General features: G+C 46.7%; 1 protein-coding gene across 5 annotated transcripts in view; it reads left to right on the top strand.

The window, feature by feature from the left end:
• Positions 1-12,293, top strand: part of INCENP (inner centromere protein) — a 34,868-nt gene extending 22,575 nt beyond the window's left edge. For 4 of the 5 annotated variants that reach the window (XM_081281303.1, XM_081281305.1, XM_081281304.1 and 1 more), the window contains 9 exons: positions 3,773-3,882; positions 3,960-4,080; positions 4,453-4,575; positions 5,487-5,668; positions 7,197-7,272; positions 7,435-7,542; positions 9,430-9,583; positions 10,944-11,151; positions 11,476-12,293. In XM_081281303.1, the coding sequence (XP_081137429.1) occupies positions 3,773-3,882; positions 3,960-4,080; positions 4,453-4,575; positions 5,487-5,668; positions 7,197-7,272; positions 7,435-7,542; positions 9,430-9,583; positions 10,944-11,151; positions 11,476-11,494 (1,101 nt within the window). In that variant the 3' untranslated portion in view covers positions 11,495-12,293. The remainder of the gene's footprint in view (positions 1-3,772; positions 3,883-3,959; positions 4,081-4,452; positions 4,576-5,486; positions 5,669-7,196; positions 7,273-7,434; positions 7,543-9,429; positions 9,584-10,943; positions 11,152-11,475) is intronic. The other variant, XM_081281306.1, reaches the window with a different exon arrangement.
• The last annotated feature ends 6,055 nt before the right edge of the window (positions 12,294-18,348 follow it).

The following is an 18,348-nucleotide window of genomic DNA, read 5'->3' on the forward strand; positions in this document are numbered from 1 at the left end:
TCGCAAAGTAGTATAAGGAGGAGGGAAGAGGATGCAAACTTGGTATAGAGGAGAAGGAAGGAGACGCAACCGTAGTATAAGAGAGAAGGAGGAAACTGATTTATTGGCAAAAGGGGCGTCCCCGCTAGAGCCAAAAATCAGGAGTGCCTTAGTGGCAGGTTCGAGCTGCAGAGATTGGTCGTCACCGAATCCTGACAGTCGAAGCTCTCGTCCTGGACGGAGCCGGAGCAGTGGGAGACCTTGGCCAAGGCTTTTCTTTTCGGGACCCCTCCTGGAGAGGCCGGAGACTCGCAGGGCCGGAAAGAGGGAAAGAGAGAGACAGGGGAAGAGAGAGGAAGGGGAGGGTAAGCGTCTCTCTGGCGGCTGAGTCTTGAAGGTGAGGACTAGGACTTTAGGAGAGCCACCGAGGCCGTGAAGGTCTGGGTGGGGTGTGATGTTCAGTTCTCTGTTATGTGTTCCTGGAGGTTACACAATCCTTCGAGGGAGACCTACAAAGCCTATGCTGGGAAATTACCAGCTGGTTAGGGAAGGGAATAATTTTGAACCCAGGAGTCTATTCTGCCCTAGGAAGGAGTCCCTGAGGGCCACCGTGGCCTTGAAGGCTGTGGTGGGGTGTTTTCCTCCCCGCAGGTGGGCAAAGAGGTTTGCCAGACAATCAATGGTCAAATCTTCCTGACACCACCTTTGGGTTTAGGACTCCAGGAAGGGGAAACTCACCAATCGAAGGTCGGTGGTGGATGCAGTTCTGGCAGTCGAGAAAATGGGTTCAGGCCTGGGTTCAGGCCATCCGGTGAGTGGCACTTCCGAGGGAAGAGGGACCCAAAAGTGGGTTTTAACCCTCTCCCGGGTTTCGGCACCAATGAAAGGAAAGTGACCACAACACTCGGAGTGACCAAAAGATCTTTATTGCAGCAGTGCAACAAAGAGAAAAGAAGGAAGGAAAGAGAGAGAGAGCAAGGGAGAGAGGGGCCTGGCAGGAGGGAGTTTTTATAGCCCAGATCTAATGGGGCCTCTGGGTCTGCAAGCTGCCTTGTTGGCCCAAGGGGGGTTCAGTGCTCAGCCTTAAGCAGGGTTGAATGTTCAGACTTGAGGCAAACAGGTGATAAAGGACCAGATAGAGGGGGGTTTGAGTGCGTGGGCTATCTTGCAGCCAACATCTGTTCAGCCTGCTCTGCACCCAACATCACCTTCCTCTCCTTGTGAGATTATAAGATACTAATAAATCACATGAAGACCTGTTTTGTTTTTTTTTGTTGTTGTTGTTGTTTTTTTGTTGTTGTTGTTGTTTTTTTGATACCAGGGATAGAACCCAGGGGCACTTAACCACTGAGCCCCATCCCCTACTTATTTATTTAATTTTATTTTGAGATAGAGTCTTATTAAGTTACTCAGGGCCTTACTAAGTTGCTGAGTCTGTCTTTGAACCTGTAGTCCTCCTGCCTCAGCCTCCTGAGCTGCTGGGATTACAGGCGTGTGCCACTGCGCCTGCAGGCCTTGTGATTTTGTCTTAAAACAGTGAGTTTGGTTAATTTTTCTTCAATAACTTTTTCTGTTCAATTTGATTAATGTTTATTGATTTATATTCAGTTTTGCTATATTTGTCCTGTCTTTTCTGCTGTTGAACTTATCCATTGAATTTTAAAGTTTCAGTTATTGCATTTTTAGTTCTAAAATTTCCACTTGTTTCTTTTATATCTCATGTTTCTTTGCTGGGATTTTTCTGTTTGTCTAGTTTTCGGGAAAATATTTGTGATGACTTATCAGAGCATTTTTGACATACCCATTCTAAAGTCTTTTTCAGATAAATTCCAACAACCATGCCACCTTGGAGTCTGTTAATTGTTTTTTCCCATGTCAGTTGAGATTTTCCTGTTTCTCTGCATGTTGAGTGATTTTTGGATTGTCTCCTCAATGTTCTTCTTATTAGGCTTGAGGCTCTGGGTCTTGTTTAAATCTTATGGAGAGTGTTGATATTTTTACCAACTCTGCAATTTAGCAGCAAGCGACTTGATTCGTTTTCAGGCTGCAGGTTCCCATCTGTCTTCTGTGGCATGTGCATCCAAAGTCAGTTCATGTTTTCAAGCCTTTGCTGTATGGGTCTAGCGGAGTGTGTGCCAGTCTGAAGGGGCTTGAAGGTGATCTGTTTTATCTTAGTTTTGGGTGTGATAATTAGAGTCAGATGCTTGCATCTGCAGCCTGGAACAGAGCCTAGGAACTCATAAATAATCCATGGAATCCCTTTCCTGATTCCTTCAGTACTTTCCAGTTCTCTGGAACTCTCCTTTTCCATCCAGGGAGTTAGGACTTTGGTTACCTGGCTCTGCCTTGTGCTTCTATAACTGCACCTAGGGCCACCTGGCAGAAAGACCAAGAAGCAAAGAGTAATAAACAAGGTTGAGCTTAGACTTTCAGGAACATAGTTCCATAGTCTGGAGTCTGCAGCAACTGCTGCAGCCCCTGGTTACCATGACAGAAAAGATTTGTGTACTGTCTCTGTTAGACTTTCTCTTTCTGCTCCCTGAGTCAGATCTAGGGGGCTTTTCTTGGAGTTCTCCTTCTGCACCCAGCTGATCCTGACCCTTTGGGGTTTCAGGTTGCATTGAGTTCAGGCTGGGCTGGGCAGGAGAGGTAAAGGAGAACTTATTGCTGGTGCTTCAGAGTCTGGTCTTGTTTCCAGATCTGCCTGCCGCTTTATTCTTCAGAGGCTTCAAGTAGCTGTTCTCTGCGTTCTGCCAGGTTTTGTGACCGTCATAGGTGGGAAGAATAGGTGGTGCGTGCCTACTCTGCTCTAGCCCTTAACCAGAGCTTCAGGAGGATCGTGCCACGTCCCTGCTAGATTTCTGGGTGGGAGTGCTCTTCTTGTCAGGGTCAGTTGGCCAGGAGCCAGGGAGAAACTGATAGTAACCAGTTGGAGGGGGAGCGGGGTGGCTGGCTATTGGAAGCTGAGTCCAAAGAGGGAGTGGGAAGCCAGTTGAGGGTGGTGTGTGCAGGGCTATGGTCTTGGCCTCAGCCTCTATTTTCAGCCCCAGACCATTTAGGGGGAAAACAGCAGACTTGCCCTTGGCCAGGGAGGGCGTGGGGCTCCTGTTGACTGTCCACGCCCTAACCGTGCCCTCCTGTGGCTTTTTGGGTCTGCCCAGATGGGGTGATAGCATCAATCTGCTATACAACTACTACTACTTTTAAAAACTTGTTTTAAAAAATTCTATCATGGGAATTCGGAAAATTAAGAAATATCATATTTAATCTGTCACCATAGTAACCTTTGTTAGCACTTGACAATACTTTATTGTTTTCAACACTTCTGAAATAGTTGATGTACACAAAAGAATAAAGTATTCACAAATAGCGTACGTTATAAAGCATGATGGTGACAGTGCTTGTGTATGTGCTGGCCCCTTATGCAGAACAGCAGCCAGAGCTGTCAAAGCTGTCTTCTTGTCACTTTCCAATCCCAGCCTCCATTCCCTTTTTCAAATGCATTATTTATAGAATCAGCACACACATTTCAATTTTGAGCCTGATTTTTGTGCTGCCCATAACTTGGCAGGGCACAGCTGAGGGTGCTTTGTGACTCCGGCCCTTGGAGGTGTTTGGATCCTCCTGGGAGCAGAGACCGAAGCCCCTGCCCAGCCTGGGTGAGCATGGAGGGCATGCTAGGGGCACCTCTGCCTCTAAGGAACATTCTCTGCTGCTGTCCACCTGGCTTAGGCTGGGCAGCCTTTGGAGTGGGGTTTGTCCTTGCTCATGTCCCAGCCCCTCTCACCCCCAGGAGAAGGAGCGCCAACGCCTGGAGAACCTGCGGCGGAAGGAGGAGGCTGAGCAGCTGCGCAGGCAGAAGGTGGAGGAGGACAAGCGGCGGCGGCTGGAGGAGGTGAAGCTGTAAGTGGCCTGGCCCCTGACCCTTCCCTTCCCAGCCCCAGCCCTCCCGGGTCTCGTAAGACTCTCTGTGCCCATAGGAAGCGTGAGGAGCGCCTCCGCAAGGTGATGCAGGCCCGAGAGCGCGTGGAGCAGATGAAGGAGGAGAAGAAGAAGCAGATAGAGCAGAAGTTTGCTCAGATCGATGAGAAGACCGAGAAGGTGAGAGCCTGGGCTGGGGCTGCCATGCGGGGTGGGCTCGCCCTGGTGGGGCCTGAGCACTCAGACCTGGCAGGCTGAGGGTGGGGCTGGGCCTCTTGGGAAGCTGTGGGTTTAACGCTATCCTGTCTGGGCCCTGAAGGCCATTCTGAACCAAGCCAAGGGCTGAAATTCTGGGCTCTGGGTTTTCCCAGCAGCCTTTTGCGAGTGGGCAGAACTGACCCGCTGGATGGCGGCCGTTGCCCTTTCTCTAGGCTGTGGGGAGCAGTCACGGTTTTTAGTGGCACCGGTACCCATCATGCAGAGTTCTGGGCCCTACTCTGTGGAGCTGTGTGAGGGCCTCCACCAATGGGCACGTGTGGGTGGGCTCTGCAGGCCAAGGAGGAGCGGCTGGCAGAGGAGAAGGCCAAGAAAAAGGCAGCGGCCAGGAAGATGGAGGAAGTGGAGGCACGTAGGAAGCAGGAGGAGGAAGCTCGCAGGCTCAAGTGGCTCCAGCAGGTGCGATGCAGGAGGGCTGCAGGGAAGGGGGTGGGCAAGAAGGTCACTGCCTTGGTGCCCGAGGACCTGCTAGGCACACCTTCTATTGGGGTTGATTCTGGTGGATCTTGTTGCTGTGAGCCCAGGAGGAGGAACAGCAAGTACCTTTGGGGTGGGGATGGTGACTCTAACCTGCCCCCTATCTCTGAGGAAGAGGGCATTTTGAGGGTGAGGTGCATGCATTTGGAGTCAGACTTCTGACACAGCTCTGCCATTTGTTAGCTGTGTGACCTTGGGCAGGTTACCTGACCTCTCTGCTTCTGTTACTTGCAGTGGGAGAAGTATCTTCTGGATAGTGTTATTGTGAAGGTTAAAAGTGTCACCTGATGTGAGGTCGTCAGGCGGTGTCTGGCATGTGCTAAAAGTCTTCCACATGATTGCCCTTAGAGCCACCCTTCCTCTGAACAGGAGGGGCCTGCCTCTCCCTGGGAACTGTGTCTCACTCCTGTAGGGAGTGGAATCTGTCATTAGGGAGTTCTGTGCGGGGCACTGTCCTAAGTGTCATGTGGGTGAACTCACAACTCCCTGGGGCGTCAGGTACTATTCTTGTTCCCATTTTATGGATGAGGAAGCCATGGCCAGCGTTGTTAAGTGACTTACTGAGTGTTACACAGCTGGTGGGCCTAGCTCCAGCCTCTGCCCTTGCTTGTTGAATCTGCCTCTGTTGGTGTCACCAGATGCCTTTTCAGCCTGGCCATAGTGGCGCTCACAGAGCTTCACCTGGCAGCCCACCTGGCGGCTTAGCCCCTGTCGTTGCCTGTGCCAGAGGACCCTGGGTTGGCACAGCCCCTCACCCCTTCGGCCAGCCTCTCCCTCCCTGGGAGCCCTGGCTGGCGAGAGTGCCCTTACCCGCCTCTGCACGGCTGTCTCAGGAAGAGGAGGAGCGGCGCCATCAAGAGCAGCTGCAGAAGAAGAAGGAGGAGGAGCAGGAGCGGTTGCACAAGGCCGAGGCCAGGCGGCTGGCAGAGCAACGCGAGCAGGAGCGGCGGCTGGCAGAGGAGCGCAAGAGGGAGCAGGAGCGCAAGAGGGAGCAGGAGCGGCTCCAGGCCGAGAGGTGAGGCCCTGCTCACAGCCTGCCTTCCCGTGCGTGGGAATGAGACGGTGCGTTGTCACCAGTGTGGCTCCCGGCTTCTCTTGGGTTGGCAGGCTCTTTCCTTACCTTCAGAGCCGGGTGCCCATGGCTGCTGGCCTCCGAGTAGGGTGCACTTTATCTACAGCAGACGCAGGAGCCATGGGAGGGGTGGCCTGGCTCCGGCTCTGTTCTGCCTGCAGGCAGTGGTGCTGCCTTTTTGGTGTCTTTTCCTCAGTGACAGGCAGGCTAGCACTTCCCAGCAGGGCTGCTGTGGGCTGGGACTACCGGAAGCCCACAGGTTTTTTTTTTCTGTTAACAAAACTGGCATCTTGGGCCAGAGGGATCTTTGTGATGCAGCATGGGGCCTTCAGCACTCTGGGCCCTGCCCCCACCAGATGTACACCCCATGAAGATGAGGATGACCCAGGGTGCCTCCACCCCAGCTCCCTACCTTGGGGACTCTGGATTCCATGAACCCTAGGACCTGCTGGCTGTGCCGAGGAGTGGTCTCTGTGAGGCAGGATAGGATTCCGCAGTTAGTTTTCCAAGTAGTTACCTGAGGCCCACCTGTGCCTGGTCGCTGGGGTTCTGGGGATGTCAGGGACAAAAGCCACACTCACTGTTGGCCAGGAGATGTAAGAGGACTGTGCCCACGTGTGTGTGTAGCCCAGCAGCTGTCCTCTTTCCTGCCCCATCTCCTGGGAAACGCCATCTTTGTGGTGGATACAGGCTTAACGGAGAAGTGAGGAGTCACAGCCAAAGGGCTGGACTGTGGTAGTGCTGTCTTCTGGTGCTTATTGATTGACATAAAGTTGTCCCAAGTCCTATGGACAGAGTCGGAGGTAGAAGTCCAAGACAGGAGAAAGGGGTGGCAGCTAATGTGCTTTTAGAATTGGATAGTGCAAGGTGGTATTGTCACCCTACGAGGGGTGACAGGATAATTATAATGGTAGCCGTGGTGGGTACCAAGCTGTGTTTTACCCACGCTTCTTGCGTTCTCACTTGAAGCTCACTGTGGCTTAGGAACCATCAACTCCACTTCACAGAGGAAGTAACTGGTTCAGAAAGGTTATGTGACTTGTTCAAGGTCATGAGCTAGTTTGTTGTAGAGGGGATGCCAGACCCATCACAGCTCCTCCTCTGCTTCGTGGGTTGAGCTGGTGTCTGCCCTGTGGGTTAGAATGATTGCAGGTAGCACAGAAAGTTTCATTTGACTCTGTGACAATGCTAGAAGAAAGGTGTTACAGTCCCATCGCATAAGAGAAGAGTGAGGCTGAGACCTGAGTTGTGTGGTGGAGTGGGAACTGCATGCTAGTGATCGCCAAGGCAGGGCCCTTCAGGGTGCAGACACCCTGCCTTTGGGGCAAAAGTGCAGCTGTGGCTCTGAGTTGGTATCCCATTTTGCCATCCCATCCTCTAAGGCATACCCACTGGCCTGGTTTCTCTAGCAGGGTGGGAACAGGGCCAGGGCTCTACTTCCTGCCCTGACAGGCTCTTGCTTGGTACTCAGGGAGCTGCAGGAGAGGGAGAAGGCCCTGCGGCTACAGAAGGAGCGACTGCAGAGGGAACTGGAGGAGAAGAAGAAGGTAGGGGGAAGTCATGGGTGGGCTTCTTTGGGCCTGCTGGGCTGTGGCTGGGGAGATGGTAGCCTGATTTCAATCTCTGGCGCAGGGCCTGCCTGGCCTGCTGTGCTGCCTGGGGTGGCAGTGGGGCCCATACACAACACCCTCTTGTTGGCTGGGTTGCAGGAGGAGCAGCAGCGCCTGGCTGAGCAGCAGCTGCAGGAGGAGCAGGAGCGCAAAGCCAAGAAGGCGACTGGAGCCAGCAAGGGCCTGAATGTGACCATAGATGTGCAGGTGAGGCCAGTGCCCAGGGTGGCCAGGGGCCTGCTCTTGTTCTGTGTCCAGACAGGGGCTTTATAAGTTAGGACCCTAAGGAGGATGGTCCACCTCCTTGTTGTATCTACTGTTTTTGAAAGGTATATTATTTTTATATTCTAAAAGTAGAATTTGTTACTAAAAAAAAAGTTTTAATAAATAAAAGTATAAAGTTTAAAAAAGGGCCCTTGGGAAACTACTAAACTCAATATATATCTTTAGAGTTTTACATATGTAACCAGGTCATGCACACAAACACATGGACGTACTTTTCCATACACATACACTTGTACATTTTTAAATGAGTATGACCATATACTATTTGGAAGTTTGATTTTTCTTTTTTCATTTAGTATATATTATAGACATTTCAACACGTGCATTTCTATTTTTCCCCATTTTTTTAAACTGGTGCATTATAATTATACGAATAGTGGAATTCATTGTGATGTATTTGTACATGCACCCAGTGTAATTTGATCAGTCTCATTCCCTGTTACCTCCCCTTTCCCTCCCCCTCCTTTCTTCTCTGATACCCTTCCTCTGTTCTTCTGGTTTCCCTTCTATTTTTATGAGATCCTCCCCCTCCCACCACCCTTTTTTTCTTTTTTCCTCTCTAATTTCTGCACATGAGAGACAATCATATTTCCCTTGAGTTTCTGAATCTGGCTTATTTCATTAAACATCATCTCAAGTTCCATCCATTTTCCTGCAAATGACATAATTTTGTTCTTCTTTACGGCTGAATAAAACTCCATTGTGTACATATACCTTTTTTTCTATCGGTAAACATCAAGGCTAGTTCCAGGGGCTGGGGATGTGGCTCAAGCCGTAGCATGCTCGCCTGGCATGCACGGGGCACTGGGTTCGATCCTCAGCATCACATAAAAATAAAATAAAGATGTTGTATCCACCAAAAACTAAAAAATAAATATTAAAAAAAAAAATTCTCTCTCTCTCTTTAAAAAAAAATAGGCTGGTTCCGTGATTTGGCTATTGTGAATTGTGCTGCTATGAATATGGGCGTGTCTGTGTGGCTATAGTGCGCTGGCTTGGTTCTTTTGGGTAGATACTGAGCAGTGGCATAGCTGGGTCATATGGTGGTTTCATTCCTGTCTTTTGAGGAACTGCCATACTGATTTCCATAGTGGCCGTACTGATACATAATCCCATCAACAGTGTAAAAATGTTCATTTTTCCTCACACCCTTTTGAACATTTATTTTTGTTTTATTCTTGATGTTCGCCCTTCTAACTGAAGTGAGATATCAACACATGTGCATTTCTTAATTTTTTTTCCACATTTTCTTCCCTTGGTATATTATTGTTGTAGGTGATGATGGGATTTGTTGTTACCTGTTGGTGCAGGCACACAATATAACAATGTATTCTGGCCAATCTCTCTCCCTAGCTCTGCCCCCTGTGCATTTCTTATTTTTGATGTCTGTGTCCCCATTCTTTATACTAGAATTTAGCCAGCTCCTGCTGAGCATTTCAGCTATTTTCAGTTCAGTGATGATACCAAACAAAACAGTGTGAAGGAAGGGTTTTCACTGCAGCAAAGTTAAGATGTTGAAAACTGGAAGTTGGGTCTGTCCATCTGTGTCGGAGGGTTAAGTTGAAGATCATGGATCTGAGAGATGAATCTGGACACACTGACCTGGAAAAATATTTGTGTGGAAAACGAATATGCAGAGCAGTATGTATTCTGTGACTTTTTAAGATTAAAATGTGACCCTAAACCTTTTGTTTTTTCCTGTGAGGTGAGGGAAGGTGGCTGGAGCCCAGCGTCCCCCAGTGGTGGGATGTAGGAAGGTAGGGGAAGGGAGGTGATGGCCATATTGATTTTTTTTTTTTCTTCCCCCAGTCTCCAGTTTGTACCTCATATCAAATGACTCCACAAGGGCCCAGGACCTACCCCAAACTAATCATTACAGAGGATTATGGGATGGACCTGAATAGTGATGACTCTACTGATGACGAGGCCAACCCCCGGAAGCCTATTCCCCGCTGGGCCCAAGGTAAGCAGGGCCTAGAGTGCCCAGGAGACTCAGGCCTTTGCCTCTCCTCACTTTCTCAGGCCCTGGAAGTGGCAGGTAGACTGTTGCAGGGGGCAGGCTATTGTGCTGGGGTTGGCAGCTTGAGAAATTGGCCTAAGAAGCCTGCATTGGGCCTGTGGGCTCATCTGAGGACCAGCCTAGGGTGGTGGGTGCCTGTTTTCTTAGTGAGTACATTGTAGCCAGCCCAGGCAAGGCATGCTACCAGGCGCTCTGATGGACTCAAGCTCCTCTTAGAGCCCCACTCAGGAGGGCCAATGAGGCTTAGACCCACATAAGCAACCTGTCGGGCTGAGGATGGTAGTAGGGTTTAGGCAGAGTGCCAAGAGCTGGAGCCAGGGGCTTCAAGCCATTGGGAATGGCAGGAAAGACCTGGAGGAGGGCCACGGGACACTTGATCAGGATTTGACCTGGAATTTACAGGCCCCAGCATCTAAACAGCGTGTGCGGGTGAGTGAGACTGCTGCCCTGGGCTGGGTGCAAGGCCTGCTGGCGTGGAGCAGGGCCTGGTGCCATCAGTAGTGGTTTGCAGGGTGTGTGCTGGGGGTCGGGGCAGGATGCAGACCTCCAGAGGGCCAGACCGGTCCCAGCCAGGAATCCCACAGGGGGTCAGCGCTCTACAGAAGACAGCTTGCTTTTGTCAATTTCACTTCCTTTGAACCCCACTCGATAGCCGGAATCTTGGTCGAACTAGAAGTGTCAAGTCACCCAAGAGGCTGCAGTGAGCAGGGGCCAGTGCCAGCAGAGAAGCCACCTAAGCTTAGTTGACCTTAGATAGTTTACTTATCTGTTAGCTGGGTTAACAGTAAAACCTGGCTGAGGAGATTTTTTGGGAATACAATGAGTGTGGAGTGGCACCCAATGCCCGGCAAGTGCTGGGTGCACGTTCCCACCTCTGATCCCTCAGGATCTTCCTCAGCTTTGCTGGCAGGGCTGTGCCCTCTCACGGCCTCAGCTCTGTCCCCTGTCAGCCTGTGCTCTGAGGCGAGGAGGCTCGCTTGGTGCTTGGTCTCTGGGCGAGACCTGTCTTCACGCCCGGCTCCACTAGCCACGGGCTCTGTTCCCTGGGGCAAGTCTTCCATCTACACAACGGGGAAAATAAAGCACCTGCTTCTGTCCGCTCTTGGGGAACTTTGGTTCAGCTGCCAGAGGACTGCAGACGAACAAGAGCTGGTGTGGGTGGCGGGTGAGCCTGAAGGCTCTGCAAGAGGAGCAGGGGCAGGGCATGCTAGGGTGGCGAGAGTGGCAGGGCTGTGTGTAGGGCAAGGGACAGGGACCTCATGGAGCGCCTAAGACATTGACCAGGCCTCTGCATTCCACGTAGGCGCCCAGCTCTCACAGACTTTCATCCCTCAATACTTTAACCCACCGAACACTGAGGAGCTTTTTGGACCCATTCTCCCGCTGGACTTGGAGGACATCTTCAAGAAGAGCAAGCCCCGCTACCACAAGCGCACCAGCTCGGCTGTCTGGAACTCGCCGCCCCTGCAGGGCACCAGAACCCCTGGCATCCTGGTCCACAATCTGAAGAAGTACTGAAGCAGGCCCATGGCCTCTCTGCTGTCTCTGCGCCCATCTGTCTGTCTCTGTGTTGGCTGACATCCTCCTGCTTGGTCTGTCAGTGCTGAGGGCTTGGTCAGGTGGCTGTGAGCCTCCTAGGTGTGCGGGTGTTTGTGCTGCAGATGGAAGGTGGCCCCAGGCCTGCAGGGGCCATGGGCTTGGTGGATGGCTGGGGAGGAAGCAGGCCCAGCCCCAACCAGCCTGCAGGCAGCACTGTGTAAATAGATTATTACAATTCAGCAGAATTTTAGTCTGTAGAGTTTTAGAGGTGGATTAATAAAGTGCATTCTTTCCAGCCTTCTGTGGATGTCGTGAAGACCAGGCTCTGCGGCATCATGCCCCGGATCCTGGTCCTGCAGGCGTGTGTCTCTGGCCACCAGAGAGTCTGGAGAAGCAAGGCACTGCTCCTTCACCTGGGTGTGCTCCGTGGTCACTGGTGGGGGGATCCCGCCCCAGAGGTACTGACTTGAGGGCTGAATCCGATACCCGGGGAGACACTTTAATGACTTCGTGATGGGGCAGTGAAGATGCTTGCTGTTAGTAAAGGAATTTCATTCTTTTGGAAAGACTTGAGCCTTGACACAGCCCTGCCACTTAGTCCCTCAGCCTAGCTACTCCTCAGGCTCCACCCTTGCTGCATGGGTGGTGAAAGGACTTGAAAGAGTTCAAGTGCATGAGCTCTGATTAGAAAAAAAGGAGGTCCTTTGAGACCACCTTGGGACCAGGGCAGTGGGAGAGTGCCCCAACATTGAAACCAGACAGCTGCTAATTAAATGGTTGGTGCCAATCAAGAGTGGCCCTGGTCCTGGCTACTAGGTGTCCTGCTGCTCTAAGTCCCTAGAGTCGAGGTTGGTAAACTATGGCCCATGGGCCAGATCAAGCCACAGTCAACTTTTAGTTTTATTGGAACATGCAGATTGAAAATGCTGGTTGGTCTGTCCGTCCCCACCTGCACTCACTTGAGGGTAGAATTAAGTTTTGCAGCAGAAGCCTTGTGGCTTATAAAGCTGTCCATTTTTGTTGTCTGAACCTGTACAGAAAAACTTCCTGACCCCTACTTTAGGACAAAATAAAGGCTAAATAGAAGAATGCTTTAAAAAGAAAAGAAACGGTGAACACATGATAAACCATGCAAAGAGAAACATTTTACAGCTCATTCAAATATGGTGGACATGCAGATTCGTTCCATCTGTCCTCCCGACTGGAAACTTACGTTAAGTAAACTGGAGAGCGTGTCTTTGTCTGAAATCGTAACATCAAATTTTCACTGTGATAAGCATATTGATACAGCGTGTCCAAGAAGCACTTATTCAACAGAAAGGCAATTTCAGTTGTGTCTTGATCAGCATTTGATGTTGTCCGTATTTCTTTATCCACTGTAATAGGAGTGTAGTGGTGTCTCATGGTTTTAATATTTCCTCAAGGCTGAAAAGGGTGAATATTTTTTCAAGTGCCTATTTGCCTTCTGTATATCATTTTTGGTGAAGAATCTGTTCAAGTCTCACTCAGTCCTAAATTGTGTTGTTTAACCATTGAATTTAAGAATCCTTGCGTGGTGTAAATACAAATCTGCTGCCAGATACATGCTCTGTACTATTTTCTGCCGTTCTGCAGCTTGCCTTTTCATTTATTTCCAGTTACAGAGCAAACATTTTAAATTCAGCAAGTCTACTTATCATTTTATGCGTTATACTTTTTTGGTGTCTTGTCCAAAAGAAATCTTTGTTTAGCGTCAAGTCCCAAAGCTTTTGTATGTTTCCTTCTGAATGTTTTCTTATTCTAAATGTTATATTTAGACATGAGATAACTTTTTAAAGTGTGAGGTTCGTGCTTTTTGTTTTTATTTGGGGCACGTGGACAGATGTCTAGTTGTTTCAGCACCGTTTGTTGAAAAGACTGTCCTTCCTCCACTGAATGTCCTCTGTATCTCTGTCAAGAATCAGTTAGCCACATTCATATGGGCCTATATATAGGACTTTTTTTCTTCATTCATCTGTGTCTCTTCTTTTGCCAAAACCACATGGCCAAGATTGCCATACTTTGTAATAATCTCAAAATCTGATAATTTAAACCCTCCAGATTTCTTTTTCCTTTCCAATTTGTTTTTACTATTAATTTTACCTTTCTACATATATTTTAGAATTGGTCTATCTATACAAAAGTCCTGCTTGGGTTTCCATTGGAATTTCATTATAGATGAGTTTGGAGGTAAATTCACATACTTACAATAGTGAGTTTTGTGATTCGTGCATGTGATATGTCTCCATGTATTCACATTTTATAGTTTCTGTCATCAGCACATTGTAGTTTTGGCATACATTATCTTGTACATATTTTGTTAAATATTTATTTTCTGGCCATTATTGTAAATAGTTTTGTTTTTCTAATTTTTGAATTATGCTTGTTCATTGCTGATATATAGAAATACAAATGATTTTTGTGTGTTGGCCTTGTATCTTATGATGCAACTAAAGTAATATTCATATGAAAATTTATAAGACTAACTGCCTATGATAGGAGTAAAAAGGTCTCAGTAATAATTTCTATTTCCACTTTTCCAAAGTAGAAAAACAGTATCAAATTGAAGTATAAGAAGAAAAGTAGCAAAGTAGAGCAGAATTCAGTGACACTAGAGAGAGAAAACAGAAAAACAGCAGAAAATTAAAGCTGTTTCTTTGAGAAGCTTAAAAAATTCATAAACCTCTGTCTAGACTGGTTAGGAGAAAAAGATATGACAGATTACCCCTGTCAGGAGAGAGATCACACCACTACAGATCATACAGATGTTCATGATCATTAGAGACTATCTGAAACACTTAGGGCAGCACACTTGATGATTTAAATGAAATAAACACAAATTCCTTGGATGGTAGAAATTATCTCAGTTTACTCAAGAAATAGAAAACCTGACTAGTCCTATTTGTTTTTTTTTTTTTATTGGTTGTTCACAACATTACAAAGCTCTTGACATATCATATTTCATACATTAGATTCAAGTGGGTTTTGAACTCCCATTTTTACCCCAAATACAGATTGCAGAATCACGTCGGTTACACATCCACATTTTTACATAATGCCCTATTAGTGACTGTTGTATTCTGCTACCTTTCCTATCCTCTACTATCCCCCCTCCCCTCCCCTCCCATCTTCTCTCTCTACCCCATCTACTGTAATTCATTTCTCTCCTTGTTTATTTTCCCATTCCCCTCACAACCTCTTATATGTAATTTTGTATAGCAATGAGGGTCTCCCTTCATTTCCATGCAATTTCCCTTTTCTCTCCCTTTCCCTCCCATCTCATGTCTCTGTTTAATGTTATCTTTTCTTCCTGCTCTTCCTCCCTGCTCTGTTCTTAGTTGCTCTCATTATATCAAAGAAGACATTTGGCATTTGTTTTTTAGGGATTGGCTAGCTTCACTTAGCATAATCTGCTCTAATGCCATCCATTTCCCTGCAAATTCCATGATTTTGTCATTTTTTAGTGCTGCGTAATACTCCATTGTGTATAAATGCCACATTTTTTTTTTTATCCATTCATCTATTTTTTTTTTTTTAAAGAGAGTGAGAGAGGAGGGAGAGAGAGGGAGAATTTTTAATATTTATTTTTTAGTTCTCGGCGGACACAACATCTTTGTTGGTATGTGGTGCTGAGGATCGAACCTGGGCCGCACGCATGCCAGGCGAGCGCGCTACCGCTTGAGCCACATCCCCAGCCCCTCCATTCATCTATTGAAGGGCATCTGGGTTGGTTCCACAGTCTAGCTATTGTGAGTTGTGTAAGTAGTCCTATCTGTAAGAGAATTTGATTTTTAGTTCCTCTCACAAAGAACACTCTAGGTATAGATGTGGTACTTGTTACCACATTTTAAAAGAAGAAATAATACCAATTTTACACAACTTCTCTCTGAAAACTAAAGAGGAAAGAACACTTGTGAGTCTTCTGAGGCCAGTATTGCCCTGATCCCCAAACCACACACAGGTGTTTCAAGGAAATTGGATCATCATCCCTCATGAACATAAACACATTCTCAACAAAATTTTAGCAAATCACCATTCTACAAAATACCTTCATAAATACACTGGGTAACAGACTAAGTGAGATTTATTTCAGGAATGCAAGGTAGAGTTAACATTGGAAAGTTAGTGAAATTTACCACATTAACAATGCTAAAGGAAATTCATGACTAAGTAGATGGAGAAGTTCAAAATTCTATGCAAATAACTCATGATAAAGGCTCTAAGTACACTTAGGATTTAAAGAAAATTTCTTCACCTTGATAAAGCTTCTATTTAAAAAACCCACAAAACAAACCTAACATGCATACTAAATGGTGAATGTCTGAAAGCAGTCCTTATACTGAGCTCAATGCAAGGATGCCCACTCTACTTCTGAGCATTTATCTAGAGGTTGTAGAGTGCAGTAGAAAAAAAAAAGTATTGGAAAGGATCTTCAGAGGCTGGAGGTGTAGCTCAGAGGCGGAGTGTGTGTTTGGCATGAGAGGCCCAGGGTTCAACTGCTAGCACAAAAACAAGTGATGATAACCTCTAGAGAATCCAGTATTATCAACCAAAGGCTGGTAGGTAGTAAGTCGGTTTAGTATGGTTGCAGGATACAAGAATGATATGCAAAATTTTATTGTATTTCTGTGTATTGGCTATGTGCAATCAAATTCAACTAAAAATAGAAGTTTCAGTAATGTTAAATATCAAAATCTTAGGAATAAATTTGAGAAAAAAAAAAAAGATCTGAAGCCCTATGCAGTGAAAAATAACAAAACATTTCTGAGGGAAATGAATGAAGACATGGGGTATATACTGTGTTTGTGGGTCGGATCCTCCATATTTTTAAAATGTCAGTCTTCCCCAATGATTTTATTCAACCTTAACCAAGCCCAATATCCTCCTTTTTGGAGGATGGAAGGGTAAAAGTTTATTACAAATTAGTTTAAAAATTCGTATTTAACTACAAAGAGTTTTTAATAACCCAAATGACAAAAAAAAAAAAAAAAAAAAAAAAAAACTTGGAGAGGTCACACAACAGGACTTTTTAAGACAATACAAAGCTACAGAAATCAGGACAGTATGGTATTGGCATCATGGTAGATGGAGATCTGGAATTTTAAGAGTCTAGAAATAGTTCTATACCATATCTAATTGGTTTGTTTTCAGTAAAGGTATAAAGGAAGTTCAGTGTGGGGGGCATACTTTTTCAACATCTCATCTGGTCCAGTTGGATATATTTGAAAAATTATTACATGTCCTTACATATATCAGAATTAATTTATGATGGATCATAGGCCTAAATGTAAAAGCTAAAAATGTTTAAGACTTCTAGAGGAAAACAGGAAACGGATCTTAAGTGTCTTTGTGTTTGACAGAGATTTCTTACATGACACAAAAAGTATAAAGTATAAAAAAGTAATAAATTATAGTTCATCAAAATTAAACCCCTTTGCTTTTTAAAAATTTGCTGTTCTTTTTAGTTCTACATGGATTCGACTGTCATGTATAATCCCTCTGCTTTTCAAAAGTCACTGTTAGCCACCAACTTATTTTTGCCCCCTTGTTGGAGGGATGCTGTACACAACCTATCCTACTATAGGGACAGAAGTGGGCCCCTCTTCACCACCTAGCCAGAGCCATGCCACACAGGCTTACCCAGGCTCCTTTGTTTCACCAAGACCAGTCCCTGACTGCCAACCCCACCCCTCACTGTGGCCCACCCCTTCCTTACCCAACACACATCCTTGTCAAACCCGAGGCTCAGGTAGAGGTGGACAAACCTTTCTGACTCCATCTGCTTGTGATAGCACAAGTCCAAGTCCACGTGCTGTAGTGGGGTTGAGGGCCATGAGCCGAGGTAGTCTGAATGCTGGGCAAGTTCTGCTTGGCCAGAGCCATCGTTATAGCCTTTGTTTGCTCCCTTTGGGCTTCTATGATGCAAAGATTCCTAGAGAAGGTTTAGGAAAGAAGGCAGAGGAGGCTTAGAAGGGAAGCTGTCTTCGGCCAGCAGCTCGATGCTGTGACAAAATACCTGTGGAGAAAACCTGAAGGAGGAAATTATTTTCTCTCATGGTTTCAGAGATTTCAGTTCATGGTCCTTTGGCTCCATTGCTTTGGGCCTGAGGCAAGGCAGAACATTTTGGCTGGGAACATGTGGTTGAGCAAGAGGCTCACTTCGTGATGGGGGATGGAAGGGGGGGGAGAGAGAGAGAGAGGAAGAACATTTTAGATATAAACCATATAAAGCCATCACCTGTATTCCAAGGGGTTACAGATTACCTGGAGCCCCAGCTACAGTCATCATCTGAGTCTTTTGGAGCTCAACTGAGGCTCCTTTGGACATCTGTAGAAACCTGGATGGTAGCACATAAAACCAGAGTCTGAGCTACTGAAGCTCGGACTTGTATCCCTTACTGAGCTTGATCCCTTAATCAGTCAATAAAAAATAACTTGCGTGGTCAACTCCACCACATCCCCACCGCTGTCTAATAAAGTTTGAAATTTTTCCACAAAAGCAGTTTACCTTGCATGCTGAGAAGGGAAGCACACTCATTGTCTTGTAGTGGTGAGCTAAGCTGCATTATACATAATCATACCTTGACAGACACTTGATTTTATTGCAACTTATTAAGTCTGAGTGTGGACATGAAGGCCAACACTGATTCAGGTTAGTTGACTAAATTCATAAAACTTATAATAATAATAACAATAACATTATCATTAATAATAATATTATTAATAACATTGTTATTATTATGGTACTGGGGGTTGAACCCAAAGGTGCCTTTACCTCTGACCCACATCCCTAGTACTTTTTATTTTTTATTTTGATACAGGGTCTTATTAAGTTGCTGATGTTGGCCTCAAACTAGTGATCCTCCTGACTTAGTTACCTGAGTTGCTGGGATTACAGGTGTGGGCCACCACATCAGGCTATGAAGCTTTAATCTTGGTAATAGAGGTTCATTTCAGCTTAATCTGGAGCTAAAAGAAGAGGAGGCCATAACTCATGCATGCTATGACGTTTGTTTGGATCTCTATTTGCTCTGTCTGCTCTGCCTCTAGTCTGGAGGGGTCCGTAGCAGTGGAGAATTGGTTCCAGGGAAGCAGAGGAGGGGAACTTCAAGAGTGTAGTGTCTCAATTGTGATTAGAGAATAGCTGAGAA

Source organism: Spermophilus citellus (assembly GCF_964194105.1).
Source record: "Spermophilus citellus genome assembly, chromosome: 2".
In the NCBI taxonomy this organism is placed as follows: domain Eukaryota; kingdom Metazoa; phylum Chordata; class Mammalia; order Rodentia; family Sciuridae; genus Spermophilus; species Spermophilus citellus.